Source organism: Xenopus tropicalis, chromosome 2, assembly GCF_000004195.4.
Source record: "Xenopus tropicalis strain Nigerian chromosome 2, UCB_Xtro_10.0, whole genome shotgun sequence".
Classification (NCBI taxonomy): domain Eukaryota; kingdom Metazoa; phylum Chordata; class Amphibia; order Anura; family Pipidae; genus Xenopus; species Xenopus tropicalis.
In genome coordinates this window covers 160043017-160066006 of record NC_030678.2, presented here as the reverse complement: position 1 = coordinate 160066006, position 22990 = coordinate 160043017, and the positions used below count along the sequence as shown (strand labels likewise).

At 40.7% G+C, this 22990-nt stretch overlaps 2 protein-coding genes across 2 annotated transcripts; both read right to left on the bottom strand.

The window, feature by feature from the left end:
• Positions 1-340: 340 nt before the first annotated feature.
• On the bottom strand, positions 341-10694 carry LOC100492723 (sarcolipin). The gene is made up of 2 exons (XM_012958324.2): positions 10601-10694; positions 341-1017 (listed from the first exon to the last, which is right to left on the bottom strand). The coding sequence occupies exon 2, from the start codon at positions 929-931 to the stop codon at positions 836-838; it is 96 nt and encodes a 31-aa protein (XP_012813778.1). The 5' UTR covers positions 932-1017; positions 10601-10694; the 3' UTR covers positions 341-835.
• Positions 10695-16694: 6000 nt separating this feature from the next.
• On the bottom strand, positions 16695-20808 carry sln (sarcolipin). Its single transcript, XM_004912089.4, has 2 exons — positions 20701-20808; positions 16695-16867 (listed from the first exon to the last, which is right to left on the bottom strand). The coding sequence occupies exon 2, from the start codon at positions 16790-16792 to the stop codon at positions 16697-16699; it is 96 nt and encodes a 31-aa protein (XP_004912146.1). The 5' UTR covers positions 16793-16867; positions 20701-20808; the 3' UTR covers positions 16695-16696.
• Positions 20809-22990: the final 2182 nt, after the last annotated feature.

Sequence of the window (22990 nt, the reverse complement as noted above, 5' to 3'; positions counted from 1 at the left end):
GTATAGGACAAAGTATGGCACACACGGGGCATAGGGCTGGCAGAGTATGGCACACACAGGCAGCATAGGACAGAGTATGGCACACACAGGGGACATAGGGCAAGCAGAGTATGGCACACACAGGGGGCATAGGGCAGGCAGAGTATGGCACACACAGGCACACCCAGTCACTGATGGGAGGAAGTGACCTTACTCAGGCAGGGGACCCACATACTTCCTACTTGGTCAAGGAGTCAGGGACTTTACTAATCATGGGGCAGGGTTTGTGCCTGTTTTTGGCACTTTGCACATTGCCTCACACGTTGTAAATGAGTCCAAATATCAATAAATAAGAATAAAGTTTCCTTTACTGTGTGTTTATTTTAATCAGTATATTTGGCAAGGTATGGCTACTTATCATATTAATTAAGAAAGTACACATTGGATCAGTATTTCAGTAGAAATATTTATTAGCACGGAATCTGCAGAGACGTAAAAGATTCCATTCTGCTTCCAATCAAACCATTACACGTATGGTTAGTTTGTGATGAAACAGAAGTTCCATTCTTCACTCACTATTCACAAACATAGCTTTTCTATTTAAATATCATCAAAGTAACTCTCATTCACTGATCCATAGACACCCTCACACACATAGCATTACAGGGAATTGTCAGAGCACACAGAATAAAGGACGAGCAGGTAAAAGTTGATCTTGATGTTGATGGTGCAGGTGAAGGACACAAGGGCCTACAAGCCTGGAGAAGGTAAGCATCTTGCTACCGTGCAGAAAATACTCTCCGGTGCTTGCAGAGACTCTCCCACTAACTTTCATCCATGTCGGTAGGGACGTTCTTTAGCTTTGATAAGACTTGACAATAACCCACATTAGGAGGACAGTGATCAAGACAACCATGAAGTTGAGGAACAGCTCCTGTGTTGAACGCTCCATCCCGCAGAAGGAGAGTCAGACCTTGGGCTACTGGACAGGAATCTTTCTCAGTAGAGTTCAGAGTCAGCTGGGTGGTCCCTTTAAATCTGAAAGCAGAATAAATGTTCATGAAGATGGGGCTAAAAATCACTTTTGTTTGGCACCTCGGCCACCATTTGCTGGTTCTAATAGGTATTAGTTGTGGATGAAAAAATACATCAGTAAAGTTCAGCCCTTGAAGCTGCCAGTAGATTTATGGAAAGGGATAAAACACCCAAATCACATTTGTAGTTTTTACTAATTGTATTAATTTGTATATTTTAAACACAATGCATAACTTATATATATTTATATTAACAGAGTTGGGCACTTGGGGCAGCAAGCAGGAGAACCCAACAGCGGCAAAACCACAACTGAATCTTTGGAAAGATTTGGACATTAATGAAACTAGCCCACTATGAATTGATATCTCTCCCTTATATGTAAACCGCAATAGCTATGAATATTTGGTGGTTACTCACTGAAATTGCTGCTTTCTGTTAATATAACACGTTATAACTTAGTTGTTGAATTAAAAAATGTGAAATTTTTACTTGGCTGTACAGGTATGGAATCTGTTATCCAGAAAGTCCAAATTATGGTAGACTCGTAACAAATAACTCACATTTCTTTAAAATGTTGTAAGTAAAATAATAATAATAATACAAAATAATAAAACAGTACCTGTACTTGATCCCAACTAAGATATAATTACCCCTTATTGGGGGCAGAACAGCCCTATTGGGTTTATTTCATGGTTAAATGATTCCCTTTTCTCTGTAATAATAAAACAGTACCTGTACTTGATCCCAACTAAGATATAATTACCCCTTATTGGGGGCAGAACAGCCCTATTGGGTTTATTTCATGGTTAAATGATTCCCTTTTCTCTGTAATAATAAAACAGTACCTGTACTTGATCCCAACTAAGATATAATTACCCCTTATTGGGGGCAGAACAGCCCTATTGGGTTTATTTCATGGTTAAATGATTCCATTTTCTCTCTAATAATAAAACAGTACCTGTACTTGATCCCAGCTAAGATATAATTACCCCTTATTGGGGCAGAACAGCCCTATTGGGTTTATTTAATGGTTAAATGATTCCCTTTTCTCTGTAATAATAAAACAGTACCTGTACTTGATCCCAACTAAGATATAATTACCCCTTATTGGGGGCAGAACAGTCCTATTGGGTTTATTTCATGGTTAAATGATTCCCTTTTCTCTGTAATAATAAAACAGTACCTGTACTTGATCCCAACTTAAGCTGGCCATACACGTGGCGATCTCACGATGTTTCGTACGACCGTCGGTCGCACGAAACATCGTCAGATCCGCCACACACCATTCAGGGCTGAATCGGCAGGTAAGGAGGTAGAAACAATAGGATTTCTACCTCCTTCTGCCGATTCAGCTCTGAAGGGAGAATTTTGGTCAGGCGCCTTCTATGGCGCCCGATCAAAATTTTCTAACTTGGCCGATCGGCGAGCCGACCGATTTCAGCAGCTTCCTGCGATATCGGTCGGCTCGCTGACATGCCATACACGCACCGATTATCGTACGAAACGAGGTTTCGTACGATAATATCGGTGCGTGTATGGCCACCTTAAGATATAATTACCCCTTATTGGAGGCAGAACAGCCCTATTGGGTTTATTTAATGGTTAAATGATTCCCTTTTCTCTGTAATAATAAAACAGTACCTGTACTTGATCCCAACTAAGATGTAATTACCCCTTATTGGGGCAGAACAGCCCTATTGGGTTTATTTAATGGTTAAATGATTCCCTTTTCTCTGTAATAATAAAACAGTATCTGTACTTGATCCCAACTAAGATATAATTACCTCTTATTGGGGGCAGAACAATCCTATTGGGTTTATTTAATTATTTTTTATAGACGTAATGTATGGTGAGCTAAATTACGAAACAATCCCTTATCTGAAAAACCCCAGGTCCCATGCATTCTAGATAACAGTTCCTGTATATGGACTGTATGGGGAATTGCTATTGAAAGTAATCTGGCTAAAAAAAACCTGTGAAACAGAATGCACAGCATCATGGGAAACTGAGTCTAGGCTGAGGGAAAGCTGACTTCCATAACTTGTTTCAGACGTCAGAACCAGTAGTGCACAAAGGACTGCTTTTAATGGCAATTAAAGTAACTTTAAAACTACTATTATATTTTAATGAATGTATATTGGAAAGTTAGTTAGAGTTATATTTTCTTTTATTGGGCAAAGTGTTGTTTTAGAGTTGACATCTACTTTAAAGGAAAACTATACCTCGAACAACGTAGGTCTCTATGAAAATAAATAAATTGCACAAAACAGCTCATATGTAAGACCCTGCTTCATCAAAATAAACTATTTTCATATAAATATACTTTTAGTAGTATGTGCCATTGGGTAATCCTAAATAGAAAACTCCCATTTTAAGTACTGGGATCATACGATTCTGGCTGCACACAAACAAACTAAGGCACACATACATGCTAGGCCCAATTAATGGGCAAAGTTCTGCCTTTTACTCCCACACTACTTCCTGTTACAGTTAGAGCTGCATTATTTCCTGTCAGCTGATCACTGAGGGAGCGCCCAGCCCATCACTAAATGGCAGCTCAAGGGAAAGGATGTAAAAGGGCAATATTTACTGATATATATATTCCAGTTTGGCGAGATTCTTTAATAGGTCACTTAACATAATATGAACTATCTGTTGGTTTTCAAGTATTCATTCTGGGGTATAGTTTGCCTTTAAAGGGCAGCTATGCTGGCATAGTGTGCCTTTATAGGGTCACAGAATTATTTGGTCATTTCTCATAATCCCAGCAGTGTAGTTGGTGAATGCTGGAAGCTGAGATTCGGAAATGTGTCTAATTAATGGGAGCCGTATCAGTTCCAGACACAAAAATAAAATGCAAAAGTGAGATGTAAGGCTGATGCCACACCAGGCGTAGGGCTGATTTTTTCGGCAAGCGGAAAAACGCTTGCCGAAAATTCAGCCCTACGCCTGCTACTTGTGCCTGCACCCGAATGAATGGGATACGCTCGGGTGCAGGCACATGTAGCCGATATATGCATGAAAACGCGAGACTTTGCATTCTCACGCGTTTTCATGCGTATATCGGCTACTTGTGCCTTCACCCGAGCGTATCCCATTCATTCGGGTGCAGGCACAAGTAGCAGGCGTAGGGCTGAATTTTCGGCAAGCGTTTTTCCGCTTGCCGAAAAAATCAGCCCTACGCCTGGTGTGGCATCAGCCTAAAGGCACAAATGCTGCAGTGAGAGCCATTAGAGAGGTATGGGCCCCTATCAGTTGGCCGTGGGTAGGAGGATGTGTGTGCAGCTGTTTTATCTCACGGGAGCCTCGCTGCTCGTCCTACGGTATTTCCCAGATGCCTTGTGCATGGTGATGAGTGAGCGCTGACCCAGCGGCGCATTGTTCTTCTCGCTAAGTGGCTGAGTGAGGGGACTTACACATGTCTGGGGGGGGTGTTGTGATAGCAGAACACAGAAGGGCTGTATCATCTTTCCTTTACACAAGTGATATGATATCAGAGTAGGGCGGCTGCTCCTCTATTTATACACTGGCGTGACCATCAAAGTGCCACACGAAATATCCTTTTTAATAATGTTAAGTGAAATGCCAAGGTCAACAACAAAAAATCCTTTAGCAGTAGGTGCCGCAGGTTGGATGCCTGTTACAAATGCTGAAAATAACTATACGTTACCCAATATGGCACTTTTAGTAATATTTCCACCTGAAGGAGAAGCGCTAGACCTATCTGATTGGCAGGGCACTTATTGGGGGGTATGGATGGTACAAGTAAAGCGGTGCTCCATTAATGGAGGGTCAAAAAAAACAAATTGTTTAAATCAGAAGTGGGCCCAAACTTTTTGCACAAGATAAAAGCAGGTCTCTGATGGTGGCTCTGTTGAGTGGCTGCTTTGAGTCACTGAACTGTCATTAAATTCCAATGGGATAAATCATTTACACCACTAGTATAAAGCTTTGCCCTGTAAGTATTAGCTGGCATAGCATGTATTTTTAAAGGAAAGTATCCAATAAATTGCAGGCAGTCCTGACTGACAAGCATTTTTCCTTTAAAGAGGTTGTCCACCTTTTAGTTACCCTTAGTATGTGACGTAAAGTGTAATATTCTCAACCTTATGGACTCCCCAGAACAACAAAGAAGATTCTATTCGCAATCAGATTCCCACCTCTACTAACACAAACCAGCTCCTCCTTCCTCAGCCCCTTCTGCATGTCTTATCTCTTTCCATCCTGTCTCTGAAAGTCTCTTGGCTTCTCTTGTCAACTCCGCTCACCACTTGCTCTCATAACCCTATGCCTTCTTCCCTCTGGGCCCGTCCTGGGCCCGTCCTGTCTCTCTAATTTTTGTCCTGTCTCCCTTCTACAACCTGCCTCTAAAATCCTAGAATGTATTGTGTTCTCCCATGTTGCTAACTTCCTACACACCAATAATCATGTTTCATAATCATAATGTTGGACCCACAGCAATTCTGCTGCACACTCTACTGAGCAGCGGTGTAACTTGGTCGCACTGGGCCCCCATGCAAAAAAATCTTTGGAGAGGGCCCCTTGGGGTCCTCCCCCGTCCCCCATCCTGACCGCATTGCATCTCCCCTTCTGGCCCTGACCACAACCTCTATATTTTGAGTAGAAGAGGGGCTGGGGAGGGGGGGACTAAGGTACAAGAGAACCTGCAGTCCAGGCCCCCCTGCCCGGGCCCCCACCCCACGTCTACGGGTCTACTGTATATATATTCAGGCCCAGATCTGTGGCGGCACATCTAGGGCGGCACAAACTTAGGAGTGGAATGCCGTCCAAGCCGCACTGAAATTGTGCTCACATACGGAGCAATGGGGACCTCTCCCCACTGTTCCGTATGTGAGTTTAAATGGAAGCGCAAATGCACAAGCGCATGGGGGGGTGAGACTGGGGGCAGCCTCGGGGTGCCCTGATAACAAATCCAGCACTGTATATATTTACGCCAATGCTACTGAAACAGAGTTACACATGATATTCAGGTACCAAAGCCAAAGTTCACCTCTCTATACTAATACTCCTCAACCTTTCTGCTGTATTTGATATGTTTGACCACTTTCTCCTGGCGCAAATTCTGCATTCGATTGGTATCCATAATCAGGTTGCATCCTGGATCCCTTCCCCTAGGATGGATGGTATTCACAGAGCAGTGTTGTCATTATGCTGCCCATGCATTTTTATAAGCACTAGAGAGTGTGGGGGGTAAGTTTACACTGCACCAGGGCATGTTTTATGTGCATTAGGGCAGGAGTGCTCAAGGGTCACTTAATGGGTCCCATGAAATCGCATGTTTCAGTGGCTTCCGTGTCAGAGCACAAGTAATCCCAACATTAGCACAAGTACTTCTGTCATCGTGCCCGAGCCCCTGAGACATCCATCTCTGCTCAGACAGGGAGTGCTCTCAATAATGCAGCTGCTCTGTACTTAAAGACAAACTTTGTTCACCTCTGGGCACCAGGGAAAACATTTTTAAGCGGCTCAGTCAATGGCAGAATTCCTATAACTGGTGTCATTTTACTCCATAACCATCAGCAGTGAACTATGATCAATCAACTGCAGTAATGTGAATACAAGGAAGTCTGGTTGTTGCAATAAGTTACCATTCAGGGCAGAATCTACTTTCTTTTTTAGTTGTAGGGGTTATAATAATAGCAATTAATAAAAATACACATTGTGTATTCCATTTATAAAGCAATGTATTATAAATACGGCTGGTGGAATGCAAAAATGCATCGATGTAGAAACTTAAGCCAACCGCTGGTACCCAATATAACTTGTCCATCTGAACAAAACTAAGTTTACTTCAAACACTTGCCTGATCCATTTGGTACCGTTCTACTGTGATGTGAGAAGTTGGGGGCGCCATTATATCCCTGCAAACAGAATTCCATCCCTGTTCAGCAATGAGCCCATTTAGAGGGACAGCGGTATCCCAGCAAATGCGGCAGTAATCCAACAGAAATAAAAGAAAGGTCACCCATAATTCCACATATTATACGCTGTTTAACCATGTGTAATATTAGCCTTGGGAAGCTTAAAGCCAAGCCGGGACCTTTGTTATCTTCCAGGGCTACGGGCTGTCTTCTTTATTAGCAGACTGGCTGCATTCCTGCCAATGGGCCAATCATCCTGCAGGAGCACTTACCCTTAGCTAATGCTGAGGGTGCTCTGTATCTAACTACAATGCACTCCACTGTTGGGGGGTGCTTCTTCTTTAAAATACTTTGATTTGGGTGAAACAAAGTCACTGGGACCAATGTTTATATCTGATTAAATGCATTTTCATTAAAGTGAATTCTTAGCTTTGTGTGTGTTAGGCATATTTTTTAGTTATAGAAGCCCACCAGGGGTATCTAAGGGTGAAGACACACAGAGCTACTTAGTAGCAGCTACTTGTTATGACTACTAAGCTCCAGAAAATCCCCCGCCATAGATGATACTGAGAATTGCCTCTGCTAAAACACACGTGGAGACAATTATCAGTAAATGATCAGCATTGTCTGTTTTAGCAGACGTGACAAGTAACTGCTACTAGTAGCTCTGTGTGTCTTCACCCTAAACTGTTTCAAAGCCAGGAAGATATCAGCACTTACTGACACCCTACTTGTTTCCACAGAACAATTGCTATAAGATATAATTACCCCTTATTGGGGGCAGAACAGCCCTATTGGGTTTATTTCATGGTTAAATGATTCCCTTTTCTCTGTAATAATAAAACAGTACCTGTACTTGATCCCAACTAAGATATAATTACCCCTTATTGGGGGCAGAACAGCCCTATTGGGTTTATTTAATGGTTAAATGATTCCCTTTTCTCTGTAATAATAAAACAGTACCTGTACTTGATCCCAACTAAGATATAATTACCCCTTATTGGGGGCAGAACAGTCCTATTGGGTTTATTTCATGGTTAAATGATTCCCTTTTCTCTGTAATAATAAAACAGTACCTGTACTTGATCCCAACTAAGATATAATTACCCCTTATTGGGGGCAGAACAGTCCTATTGGGTTTATTTCATGGTTAAATGATTCCCTTTTCTCTGTAATAATAAAACAGTTCCTGTACTTGATCCCAACTAAGATATAATTACCCCTTATTGGGGGCAGAACAGCCCTATTGGGTTTATTTCATGGTTAAATGATTCCCTTTTCTCTGTAATAATAAAACAGTACCTGTACTTGATCCCAACTAAGATATAATTACCCCTTATTGGGGGCAGAACAGTCCTATTGGGTTTATTTCATGGTTAAATGATTCCCTTTTCTCTGTAATAATAAAACAGTTCCTGTACTTGATCCCAACTAAGATATAATTACCCCTTATTGGAGGCAGAACAGCCCTATTGGGTTTATTTCATGTTTAAATGTTTTTAGCCTTAAGGTAGGGAGATCCAATTACAGAAAGATCTCTTGTCTGTAAAACCCCAGGTCTGGAGCATTCTAGATAGCAAGTTTCATAGCTGCAAATTACAGTGGATATCTAAAGTGCATTGCACCAAATGTGGTGTATTTTGGAAACATCTGTATCTGATCTGACAGTAACAGAGGCAAATATCCCGTATAAACATAACTTTACATGGAATATAAATAAAATAATTTCAATAAAAGCTGCTGATTGCTTTAACAGCTACAGAAATATGTTCTGGCAAATTATATGGTTTTATATCCAAGGTTGGTCTGTCAATGACCCAATAGGAATATGCTGAGTTTGTATCATTTCATTGTATTCTTTGGACATACCCATTATTGTGGCTTCCTACTAATGAGCACTGGCTTGAATTTGGCTTTTTGTCTTACTCATTTTGTTGGACTAAAATTCAGATCTAACCAATTATAAATCTCTTTTCAAACCAATAATGTGTTTTCCTCCAGATATTGATGTCAGGAGGCGTTAAAGAAATTATATTTATCTTATATATATCAGCTTTAATCAAAAGTCAATTAAATTTCTGCAAACACCTTGGGTAAAGTCTTTAGATCCGGCTCCATAGAATGGGAATTAACTACTGGTACCGGCTTTAGATATAAAAGTTAGATTATGATGTATCTTTGTGTATTAGGGTTACACAGGAAGCAATAGTAGAATGTGGGCAACATTACCTTTATATTCACCCACTGAATACTTTAGGAGTATACCACATGTCCATATATTATTGGAGAACATTTGGCCTCCTGTTATTTGAATCAAGGTTAAGTTCTTGTGAGTGAATTTGTCATGACCCCTCCCTCCCAGTCCCCCCAGGTTGCATCTCTTGCTCTACCCCCGTAATAGACAGGTAAAGCAAATCTTTAGTGTCTGCTTCTCAGAATGTAAGAACATTTCTATAGTTTTGGTTATAACTAAGAGATATGTGTTTGCTTACAATGAGACTCAATTACTAACCTATGTACATATTTCCCAGTGCAGTTACCCACAGCAACAAATCAGAGTATTGTACACAGAATCATGAAAGCTAATATGCAATTGGTCACCACTTGTTACTACACTGGGGTAGCTTACCTGTTACCTCCTCTAAAGACTCACCCCTGTATAGACTACTGCAGGCATTAGCTGCCAGTTATGCTTTCTCAGCACCCTACAATAAGCCAATCTACTTCACTTATACAGGTGTTCAATTAAAACTCCTGGAAGTCCACTGAAACCATTGTGTGGTTTGCCTTTAAATTAACTTTCTGTATGTTATAGTATGTCCTATTCCTAGCAACTTCCTTGCAACTGGTCTTTATTGTTTACTTGTTATAGTTTTTGAATTATTTGCCTTCCTCTGCTACATGTTTCCGGTTTTCAAATGGGGGTCACTGACCCCACAGCCAAAAAACTATTGCTCTGTGATTTTACAATTATTGCTTTTGTTACTTTACATTACTTTACGTTACGATACCAGTCTCTCAATCAACCAACTGCCTCGTTGCTCAGGTAAAGAAGACCCTAGCAACCAGATAGCTGCTAAAATTTCAAACAGGAAAGCTGCTGAACAAAAAGCTAAAAAACTGCAAAAGCACAAAAAATAAAAAAAATCTAAACCAATTGCAAATTGTCTTAGAATAACAAGGTCTTTGTCACTAACTAAAAGTTATTCTGAAGGTGAACAACCCCTGTAAGAGAAAGTGCCCCTGCTTTCAGTACAATAATACTGGTCAAATCCATCTTTGAGAGTTGTAGAAGTCAAGAATTTATGGAAAAAACTGTGAAGAAAGATTACTGGAACATTGCATCCTTGTAAATGAACTGCTAATTAATATGCACAAAGGGCAAAAAACCCATCACAGCTGAATCTGTCACCATGTAATATAGCAGCGCTGAAACCCTGGCCGGCCCTCAAATCTTGTTTAAACTACAATCTCCGGTATCTCTCCGACAGCCAAAAGCTACCGGGAGTTGCACTCCCTGGGTCCCAAGACCAAAGCTGCTGTGACGGGCTCTCCTACCCCTAGAACCGAAGGGACCCCCAAAAAGAACAATTCAATTAAACCTTCTTAATACTGTGCTGCATCTTCAGGAGAGATATTGTAGGCAGAATAGATATGCCAAGGACTCCCAGGCAGATAATGGGAAAGGAGAGAAGCTGTGTTACCTGTGCCTTGCCTGTTGGGCTTTGGAGGTTTGGAGATGAGAGGTGGTTATTGTTCCCTTCCCGCAAAGGCTCTGCCGAGGCTGTGGAATTCTAATCCCTGTGTTAGAACTAAAATAGTTGGAGGGAGGAGGGCATTGAGTTAATTGGTTATGATGTCAGAGACAGTATATCGGAAAGGCATGCATTTTGGTGCACACTTGTGTCAGATGTGCAATACAAACTGGATTGGGCTTTATCTCTTGTCAGCTTACTGCTCTGCTTTCCCAAATGCTGCCCGTGGCTGCCAATAGGGATTTTCCTGAGTGCAGTTCATGTTTCTATTCTCTGCTCACTAGACTTGCTCTTTGGCCAGTTCCATGGATGATGGGGAAATCCTTTTCTGTTGTTCTGATACGGGGAAATAATGTTTATTCTTTCAAGTACATGAGATAAATATATAAATATATATATATATACACAAAGGATGGCACACCGCTACATAACATACCTCGGGTGCTCGGTAAAGGGTTCCAATAGTATAAAAAAGACCAGCAACTCCGGGATTTCTTGTGAAAAATCAAAACATATATTCAAAGTAGCATAAACAGCCGACGTAACGTTTCGGTCCCCATCGGGACCTTTCTCATGCCCTGAGAAAGGTCCCGATGGGGACCGAAACGTTACGTTGGCTGTTTATGCTACTTTAAATATATATATTATTGTACACTTTGCCTATTTGACTGGGGTGCACAAGGCCTAACGGGCTGCTACCTTAGGGACCCCCACATTCCCTCTGGGTCCCCCGTGAGCCCCTTCCCCCACTTTCACCTTATACCGGTATGGGACCTGTTAACCAGAAAGCTTGGACCTGGGGTTTTCTGCATTAGTGGTCATTTCATGATTCAGATCTCGATAACTTAAATCTGTTAAAAAATTATTTAAACAGCAATAGGATTGTTTTGCCTCCAATAAGGATTCATTATATGTTTATTGGGATCAAGTACAGGTACTGTTTTATTATTACAGAGAAAAGGGAATCATTTAACCATTAAATAAACCCAATAGGGCTGTTCTGCCCCCAATAAGGGGTAATTATATCTTAGTTGGGATCATGTACAGGTACTGTTTTATTATTAGAGAAAAGGGAATCATTTAACCATGAAATAAACCCAATAGGGCTGTTCTGCCCCCAATAAGGGGTAATTATATCTTAGTTGGGATCAAGTACAGGTACTGTTTTATTATTACAGAGAAAAGGGAATCATTTAACCATTAAATAAACCCAATAGGGCTGTTCTGCCCCAATAAGGGGTAATTATATCTTAGTTGGGATCAAGTACAGGTACTGTTTTATTATTACAGAGAAAAGGGAATCATTTAACCATGAAATAAACCCAATAGGGCTGTTCTGCCCCCAATAAGGGGTAATTATATCTTAGTTGGGATCAAGTACAGGTACTGTTTTATTATTACAGAGAGAAAGGAACTCATTTTTAAAAATGTAAATTATTTGATTAAAATGGAGTCTATGGGAGATGGCCTTTTTGTAATTCAGAGCTTTCTGGATAATGGGTTTTCGGATAATAGGTTATCTGAGCCCACTGGGGATAATTTTGTTCCCAAGGTAATTGTAAAAGTATTAATTTGGCCCTTGCTGAGGCATCCTAGTATTAACATTATAATATGATACATTTCCCACCAGTTGTGCTTCCTGAAAACTGGATGACAGGTTGGATGCACATGAGAGTTACTTAAACTTCTGTGGGGGAAACCACCTTCACTCATATGTCAGGGCAATGTTTTAGAATTCCCTTTTTGTAGACATCCCCAGATCTTTCACCATCCATACATGCACCGAGAGATGATTTTGCAGAGTAGCAATTTTAGGTAGGGGACAAGTTCAGGAAAGCATTTATGGCTGTGGGAGAGCAGGAATAGTAGGGAGAGATGGTGCCAATAGTAGCAGTGGGGGGATAATAGCCTCTGGGAAGGGACTGTGGCTGTGGGATAGCAGGGTAAGTAGGAGAATGGTGCCTATAGTAATCAGTGGGGGGATAATAGCCTCTTGGAAGGACTGGCTGTGGGATAGCAGGTTAATAGTAGGGAGAGATGTGCCTATCAGTACAAGTGTGGGGATAATAAGACCTCGTGGGAAGGCGGACCTGGGGCCTGTGGATAGCAAGGTAAGTAAGGGAGATAATGGTGCTGTATAGTAGCAGTGGGGGGAATAATAGCCTCTGGGAAGGGACCTGGGGCTGTGGGATAGCAGGTATAGTAGGGGAGAAGATGGTGCCTATAGGTGAAGCAGTGTGGGGATGAATAGCCTCCTGGGAAGGGACCTGGGGCGTGGATAGCAGGTATTAAGTAGGGGAGATGGTGCCTATAGTAGGCAGTGGTGGGGATATAGCCTCTGGAAGGGACGGGGGCTGTGGGAATAGCAGGTATAGTTAGGGAGAGATGGTGCCTATAGTAGCAGTGGGATAATAGCCTCTGGGAAGGGACTGGGGCTGTGGGATAGCAGGTATAGTAAGGAGAGATAGTGCCTATAGTAGCAGTGGGATAATAGCCTCTGGGAAGGGACTGGGGCTGTGGGATAGCAGGTATAGTAGGGGGAGATGGTGCATATAGTAGCAAAAAATATATATAGCCATACATACTAGAAAAATGAAATTATTAATCTGACACTTAAACGACTTGCCAAGGACTTCCAAGGACTTGCTGAGTACAGTAGATACTAACATTAGGTATCTCAGTGACAATGTATACACAAGTAACTTAGAAGTACATACAGTTAGGGAAAGAGCCATTATTAAGGCAGTGCCTAAAGGACAATACAACACTTGATGGCAGATGGGCATTTTAATTTGAAGCTATTTGGGCAGTGAACAAATGTCAGAGGATCCATGGCATGCTTATGAAGTCAGGGCTGACCATATCTTATGTGCTGTCCAGCACTCCAAATATCATATCCCTGCCTGCCTTCATCAGTAAAGAATCTGCACTCCACTGATCTAGAGAGAACAAGGAGATTTAGAGCAAGTGTGCCTTTAGTTTTGGATGACAGAAGGAATCTGCTGCTGCTGTGCATTTGTACAGATATCACCCTGTGAGTTTGGAAAATATGTATTTTTTACTTACAGTTACTTATATAGCACTACTTGTATGTATTTCTATTTGTATAACACTACTAGTATACACTTTGGGAAAGAGATTAAGCACAAGAAGTACCGTTTTGCACAAACCTCTATTTACCCTATGGCCGGCCTTATACCACTATACCTGAAAGCAAAAGTTGACATATATATTTAATTTGGTAAGCAAAAAGTAAGAGACAATTACTGTAGGAATCAAAACTGGCAATCAAATTTGCCAGTTTTAATACACAGTTACATTTCATTTCACCAACTTTAAAGCACAGGAACAAGGAAAATAATAAGTGGGGAATGTGCAAACGTCCCCACAAGCACTCAGTGCATGGAGACCATGTAGATGTAATACATTTTTAAAGGAACAGTAACACTAAAAAATAAAAATGTTTTAAAATAATTAAAATATAATGTACTGTTGCCCTGCACTGGTAAAAGTTGTGTGTTTGCTTCAGAAAGACTACTGTAGTTAACAGAAATAGCTGTTGTGTTGCCATGGGGGCAGCCATTTAAATTGAAAAAAGGAGAAAAGGCACAGGTTACATAAGAAGATAACAGATAACTGTGTAGAATACAATGGGAATCTATGCTACTTATCTGTTATCTGCTTAGTAACCTGTGCCTTTTCTCCTTTTTTCAATTTAAATGGCTGCCCCCATGGCTACACAGCTGGGTATTTATATAAACTGTAGTAGTGTTTATGAAGCAAACTCACAACTTTTACCAGTGCAGAGCAGCAGCACATTATATATTAATTATTTTTATACACTTTCATTTTTTGGTGTTACTGTTCCTTTAATAGGGATGCACTTAGCGAGGTTTTCTCCCAAAAGAAGCACCAGCCTGGGCAAAAAACTTAGCAATCTCTTTTACTGGGGGGGTATCAAATATTTTTGCACTCCCCAGTGAAATGCAGTTAACAAATACTTTAAAGTCATGTGATACTGGTGGTGTAAATTCAGTTCAGCCAGCACCACTCATCAAATCTGAATCCTGTCATAAAATACAGTAACATAGTAAATAAGGTTAAAAAAAAAGACATCTATTAAGTTCAACCTTTTTTAGCTGTAATATTGGTGTGTAGGCGCCATCTCAGTGCATTGTGCCTGAGTCTGAGCTTTCAGAAGGAGCCAGCGCTACACATTAGAACTGCTTTCAGCTAACCTATTGTTTCTCCTACTCCCATGTAACTGGAGGAGTCCCAAGCCGGACTTGGATTTCTTACTATTGAGTGCTATTCTGATACCTACTGGGAGCTGCTATCTTGCTCCCTTCCCATTGTTCTGCTGATCGGCTGCTGGGAGGTGGGGGGGATATCACCCTGGGAATGAATAATATGGCTAATATAAAAAAATCAGTTTCAATGCAGGATTTTTCTGGAGAAGCTCTATTAACTGAAAAAAAAAACAGATTAGCGCATTCCTTGTAACCAAGATATCTCCACTTTTTAATGGAGCTGCATTCCCAACCCACATCTTTTTAATACTGGTATATTTAAAAACTTTTTGGTTGTGATTTCACATTTTTCAATGAATGAAGCATCCAAAAAATCTGAAAACTTCCACTACCATGAAGCATAAGAAAATTTTCCAACTGGAAACAGGACAGCTGCTCATTGACATCTACATCACCTTTGAAAGGTTTTAGATGATGTGGTTTTACTTTTTGATTTTTCACGCATAATAAATGTTGAAAAAGTACGATTTCTTCCTACCAAAATTCATATTTTTTTTGCACAAAAAATACAAATTGTGAAAGAAAAGAAATATGAACTTTAGTAAATGCCCCCCCTTATTCTAACATTTATGGGTTCTAAAAGGAGCATCTGGCAGAACATTAATAAAATTCTTACCGTTCACTGGGCTGGAAGTATTATTTTTCTAATCAATGTCTGTATAATTAATACCCCCCATTAATAAAGCTTGCATCAGCCTTGAAGCCCTTTCTGTTTGCAACAGGATCTGAGCCTCTACACGAGCCGACGGCACTCCTATAAATGATCTACCTGTTGCCTCTATCCGTGAAAAGGTTAACCCATAAGGCATGAGCCCTCTCATTCTTCTCCACCACTTGGGTTCAATCCCCTGCTCCTTTTCTATTTCCCCTATCCCTAATATATAGCACTTTCTATTCACTGCCCAGCCATTACCGGTGATTACATTTCCTATAAATGTTTGGTTTCAGCCAAATCCCAAACTATCCTGAATGAAGGCTATCCTTGCACACACAAGATATTATGTAAGTATTGTGTTTCTATTAAATTCTTTGGAGGGGCCCAGCATGCAATACAAGCACTACCTGCTCCTCCCATTCCACACCCACCTGTGTGTAATTCCAAGACTAAAGAAAAAAAGATTGAAATAATTTATATAGTGTAAGTGAAGTTAATTATACTTGACTAACCCGATAGAAAAGAATTTGGAATTATTTATTGACAGATCCCCTTTAGGAATCTGATCTTCTCAATATAAAGGTGAGTGAAATGGCCATGTTCTATATGTTACTTTATCTAGTGAAATCAAAACAATGAAAAACACTTTCAAGTCTGAACATTAGATCCTTTTATTCAGCCGACATCTTATTTATTGTGTCCCAATTTGCTTTAACGTGTGTTTTTTGCCAAGACAATTGACAGATTTTCAGATTACAGATTGACTACAGATTTCTAGGAAACAAGCGTGTGACTGCCCAGAAAGTTGAGAGGTTCCATATAAACGTTTGAGACCTTTTCAGCAGAAAGCATCTTGGATGTCATGTTCTAAATGAGAAAGCAAATCTCATTGGCTTCGAATTCAGGTCATGAGCGGAACACTACTGCGGAACACTATTGTTGATATGTAAAAAAAAAATTGCGTCAGTGCCGTTGGGTTATGTACAAAGCCCCTTCAGTGCTGAAGGCTTCAGCATTGAAGGGGCTAATATCACGGTTGCCTACATCAAATCAAATGCTTGATCAAGTCTTTTTCTCCTTTTATTCTTGGTAAGATTTTACAAGAAGCCACATGAGCAGCACGGTGATCAGCACGATCATGAAGTTGAGGAAGAGCTCTTGTGTGGACCGCTCCATTTTCAAGTGTTAGGATGTGGTGAGCGCCAAGACACCTAGAAATCCACTGCAGTGTCTTTCAGTCTGGTCAGTCTCCTACAGGAACGAAAGATGGATTGTTAGGAAATTCCATTGCAAGCATATCAACTGAATATGTCTACCGGTACTTCTTACAATTCTAATGTCTTTAAAGATACATACAACAGTTTATTGTCTCTATGATGATGGTTTAATTCTAACAAAAGCTCTGTAAGGCTACTGTGAATTGTAACAGTCCCTAAAAAACCTGGTTTATAAAACCAGATGGGCAATGAGTTGATAAAGGTAAACTCTGCCTTATGAACCAAAATTTGTTAAAGAGCCCCACACAACACAGAAACCTCTAATATACCTATCCCTGTAATCTGTTCCTTCAAACAGTAGGAATAAATACCATTTTTATATGCTGAAATCCAGCTGCAAATCAGTTCTTCTCTTTCTGCATCATTTGAATTCCTGGCAGGGGAGGAGGGACTAAAACATTGATGTTGCGAATCGTAACAACTTCTCCACAGCTCACAGACAGCATGCAGGGACTACATAACCCACAATGCATTGCACTGTGATGTTTCATTCCTTACTGACATCACGTCTGCAGGCAATTGTGGGATTGGGAGGATGCAGGCTGAAGGCAGGCTGAAGGCAGGCTGAGGACAGGCGACTACTGTTACATTTTTTAAAATGTCTCAAAGTAGTCAGCCAGATCAGCAGGGGTACAGGGGCTTAGTTCCATTATTACATTAAAAATCATGAAAAAGCTGCATATATATTAAATTGATGTATATTATAAAGTTGATTGAATTATGTTTACTCTTAAAAAGCTTAAGTTGTGTTTGGGTGGAGTTCCCCTTTAAAAAATAAGTTTTGGGTTAGATATACATTAGTGGTGTCAAAAGTCTCAAACACCACTGATTGGCCAAAAGTGCCAGTAACTTTCATCCTGACCATCCATCCTGACTACAACTTCTGAAGGCCTTACAGCCTAATAAATGCACTGACTAGAGATTGCCTCACAAATGTTGTGGAAGCTCTGAGAGACATAATTCTACAACAGTTGAGTGTGAAGAACATTAAAGTCCCTTTGCTTAAAAGGTGATGAGGTTTATTATAAGTCAGCCCTCAAACTCTTATGTATTCTTATGGCACTGGTCGTACTAACTGGAGCTTATAAGCGAGAAGAAATACCATTAGAAATACCAATGTAGCACCATATATATATATATATATATATATATATATATATATATAAAATAACCCAAAACACATGACAAGATAAATACAGTGTAGAACACACAACAGCATAAATTCAGCAGCAACTTCATGTCCATCCTGTTTGTTGTAGGAAAGTCATTGGTGCTGCCGGGGGAGGCTTTTCCAAGCCCTTATTAACATCCACCTATGAAACAATGCAGAGATAGGCATTCCCAAGCTCAAGTGGTGTATCCTTGATGGAATGAAATTCTTTTTTAGCGATGGGGGTCTCCCAGAGACTGGAAGCCTAAAACGAATGCTCTCAGTCTATCCTATCTTAAACTTGGCAGCCAAGAGAATGGAAAGTCTGGAGTGGAAGGAGGAGGACAGGTACTCAAGAGTAAGCAAGGACTGACTCGAAGGTTAAGATTCCATGCTCTGCATGCTATATACCAGGGTCCCCAAACCTTTTACCCCTCATGAGCCACACTCAAATGTATAAACTTATTGGGAAACAAGCAAGCATGAAAACATCCCTTGGAGATGAAAAATAGGGGCTGTGATAAACTAATCTACGTGTCTTTATTCCTACAAAGGTTGCTCTCAAGCCAGGAATGTAAAAAATAAGCACTTATTTTAGGGCCACTGGGAGCAGCATCAGCGTGAGTGATGAGCAACATGTTGCACACAAGCTATTGGTTGGGATATACAGTATTATATACAGGGTACATGCACTGCATTATGGCTACTATAGAATGTGCTATAATTGCATGCACAATATCAGTACCATGGCACTCCCTCTTCCAAACAGTATAAGCATAAGCATGTTTATGATTTGAGAATTACATTACTCTTAATATACAGTAGTTTATAAGCCACTGTCAACTCATCCTGCCCTATATTCTAAGTACTGTATTAAAAAATTGCACCACAATATGAATTTTGTAAATATGACTGCCTGCTCTCTAAGTTTGATTCCAGCTAAAAGCAGAGAGGGCAGGGGATTTGCCCACAGACCCCTTAGCCAGAAAATGTCATTGGTGCAAGTACAAATGAAATATCCCATTTTTAGAAGCATTCATGCCAAGCAAACTGTTTAAGGAATTTGAGAGCAGCCAAAACAGCTAGAGAGTCAAAGGTAGGACATTCCTGATGTACATGGGTTTATTACATGGTTTGGTTGGTCTACAATAATTAAAATAATTAAATCTCACCCTCACTACCTTTAGTTCAGATCTGTACTGATCCAAGTAAAGCAGAAGTACGGAACACTATTTGTATAGTGCTTATCAGTGGGGACAAAGCCTCACCTTGTATCCATGTTAGTTTTTAATATGAAGACATTGGTATATTAACTTCCTAGCACTATGCACAGGAATTATCCCTCCCTGCACTGTCCATGTTGCTAATCCATCTCAGAACTGCAGCTAATCCATTCCAGCACTGTGCATGGTACTAATCCATCACAGCAATAAGCATGCTATTACTCCATCCCAGCACTGTCTATGCAGCTAATCCATTCCAGCACTGTGCATGGTACTAATCCATCACAGCAATAAGCATGCTATTACTCCATCCCAGCACTGTCTATGCAGCTAATCCATTCCAGCATTATATATAAGTAATTTATTCATTTCAGCACTGTGCATTCTATTAATCTATTCCACCATTGTGTGCAATTTATCTACCCCGGCACTGTGCATGCAATTTATCTACCCCGGCACTGTGCATGCAATTTATCTACCCCAGCACTGTGCATGCTACTAATCCATTCCACCACTGTGCATGCAATTTATCTACCCCAGCATTGTGCATGCAATTTATCTACCCCAGCACTGTGCATGCATTCTATCTACCCCAGCACTGTGCATGCAATTTATCTACCCCAGCACCGTGCATGCAATTTATCTACCCCAGCACCGTGCATGCAATTTATCTACCCCAGCACCGTGCATGCAATTTATCTACCCCAGCACCGTGCATGCAATTTATCTACCCCAGCACCGTGCATGCATTCTATCTACCCCAGCACCGTGCATGCAATTTATCTACCCCAGCACCGTGCATGCAATTTATCTACCCCAGCACCGTGCATGCAATTTATCTACCCCAGCACCGTGCATGCAATTTATCTACCCCAGCACCGTGCATGCAATTTATCTACCCCAGCACCATGCATGCAGTGTATCCATCCCACCAGCATGCATGATGCAGCTATTCCAATCCAGCAGTTTGAATGCATTTCATCCATCGCAGCAGTGTGGGCACCTGTACAGGCATTCTATATTTAAGAGCAAATAAAGCCACATTGTTCTGCTACCAGATTTTAAACTATTTATATCAAAATACATACTGTTTGTTACTTTTCTAGTCTATTATTATTGCAATAGTAACCCTATTATATCCATTCCTTTCCCAGACAACCCCCAGTGTAACTATTCCTGTATGCTTATCATTCAGCTCCATGAACAGAGCTATAATAGAGGTGTGTTCTCTCTCAGAGGCCTATTATTATGCACTGACCCAGCATGCCTCATTCATGTACCCAGTACCCTTAAATGCAGTAAATAGCTATGTGGAATAAGACAGAATTATGTAGACAGATGCAATCAATGCAATCCCATGACAATTTCTTCTAGAAAAAAAAGGTTGAATATATACTAAAATATATATAGAGAGAATCCCCATGATGGAATTACCTGAACTAGTGAGACAGAATGCCTCAGCCTTTAGGTAACAGAGGGTATCAATCCCTTCTCAGAGCCTGCTCTTCCCACCTCCCTGTGCAATATGATTCACAACCCTCCGTGGTGGAATTAAAGTACAAGGAGGGAGTGAACTGGCAGGGAATCTGATGAGGTCATGATTTCAGCTATATATATATGGCAAAATTATCTTCATAGCTTGGCCGATTCCACTTTATGGAAATATATATTGTTATGTTTTATAGCAGCAGAGAGGAATATTAAACAGTGTTTTATTCTGCATCTGTTCGGAGAAGAGAAATACCTGGAGAACTCTAAACCTCTTTATCCGACTCAGTTCCTTTTAGCAACCAATGGACCAGTAGGTCATGGCCATTCTTTGTATAAATACGCAGCTATTTCCACACCACTAGAACGTCACTAGTTGGAAAACATTGTAGTTTTTCCATTCTTTAGCCAAATTAGAGAGAGACCTATATCTGATCCAGACTCACTGATCTGGATTTTAACCCACACAGACCTACCAACCTGCAGGGGGTTTCAGCGAGGTTGGAATTACTTAACACCTCCAAAAAGGACCCACATGCATGGTCCCAGAGGACTGGTCCATACAGGTAATCAGGGCTTTACCTCCAAAAACCCAACTACTTTGCAGGTATTCCATGGGTACTGACCAGATGCATGGCACTACCACTGTAACTCATTTTATTGTGACCCTTATTTGGTTTTCATATTTGTATAAGCTAGATGTGACATTGTGACATTACAACTCCAAGAATTCCACTGATTGTGAACAATGGAGTGAACAGATGTCTAACATAATAGCCAGTTAGTAAGTGACTTTAGGGGGGGCCACATGGGACATAACTGTTGAGTTAAAGGAACAGTAACACCAAAAAATGAAAGAGCTTTAAAGTAATAAAAATATGATGCACTGTTGCCCTGCACTGGTAAAACTGGTGTCTTTGCTACAGTAACACTACTATAATTTATATAATAAGCTGCTGTGTAGCCACGGGGGCAGCCATTCAAGCTGGAAAAAAGGAGAAAAGGCACAGGTTACATAGCAGATAACAGATTAGTTCTGTAGAATACAATAGTGTTTTATCTGTTATCTGCTAAGTGTCTGTGCCTTTTCTCCTTTGAACGGCTGCCCCCATGGCTACATAGCAGCTTATTTATATAAATTATAGTAGACTTTCTGAAGTAAACACACAACTTTTACCAGTGCAGGGCAGCAGCACATTATATTTTAGTTACTTTTATACACATTCATTTTTTGGTGTTACTGTTCCTTTAAGGTCCCCATACACAGGCCAATACTAGCTGCTGATATGGGTCCCTTAGACTGATTCGGCAGCTAATCGGCTCATGTATGGGCACTACCGACGGCCTGCCCGACCAATATCTGGCCTTAAATCGGGCAAATCTCGATCGGGCAGGTTAGAAAATCTAGTCGGATCAGGGACCGCATCAGCTCGTTGATGCGGTCCCCGGACCGACTTTTCCTATACCCGTCGTTATAATTCGATCGTTTGGCCCCTCTCAAGTCATCGATTGGTTACTGACTGCTAACAGCTATTATGTTAAACATCTGCTCACTCCAGCCTTTATAGATTACATTTTTGCCTTAGTTACTATATTACAAATATTTTTTATTTTTATTTTTTTTTTTTAATTTTTAAGGTTTTGGGCAAGGCCTACAGATGCTCATGATTTCTATAGAACAAAGAGTTGCAATATAAAAATAAAGTTGAAGGTCAACTTTGACCCCTACTGTCTTACCTTCCAAAAACATAAAGCCAAGGAAAGGTTAATTGGCTCCTTGACCCTACTGTGGTATGTAAATGGGTCTTTAGACCTACTGGGATGCACCCTTTTCTATACACAATGCAATGTTTTTCCAATAATTCCAGAATTCCAAAGAAAACTTTTTCACAATGTCGCCATTTTCAGTGCTTGTCAACAAAATGACATCTGCGCAGGATTACTTAGGCGCAAGTATGCTGCCAATACCTTTGGGGGTGGCAGTCGCTCCATGGTTCCCCTGGATGTGATTTATGAAACCAACGGCCCAGAGCACAACTGTGCAGAAGAGTGACTTTGGATAAAAGGCATTTATTTGAGTCTGAAATTGTGTTACTGCAACTGTACTTGCAGGTTGCCGATGACCCCTAAGTAGAGTTGTACTTGCCAGTAAATTTGTAATACCGGTGCTGGCTCTAGCTAGTGATTTAGTGTCTAGGCCGGTTAAATACCGGCCAGCTGGCAACTCTACTTAGGG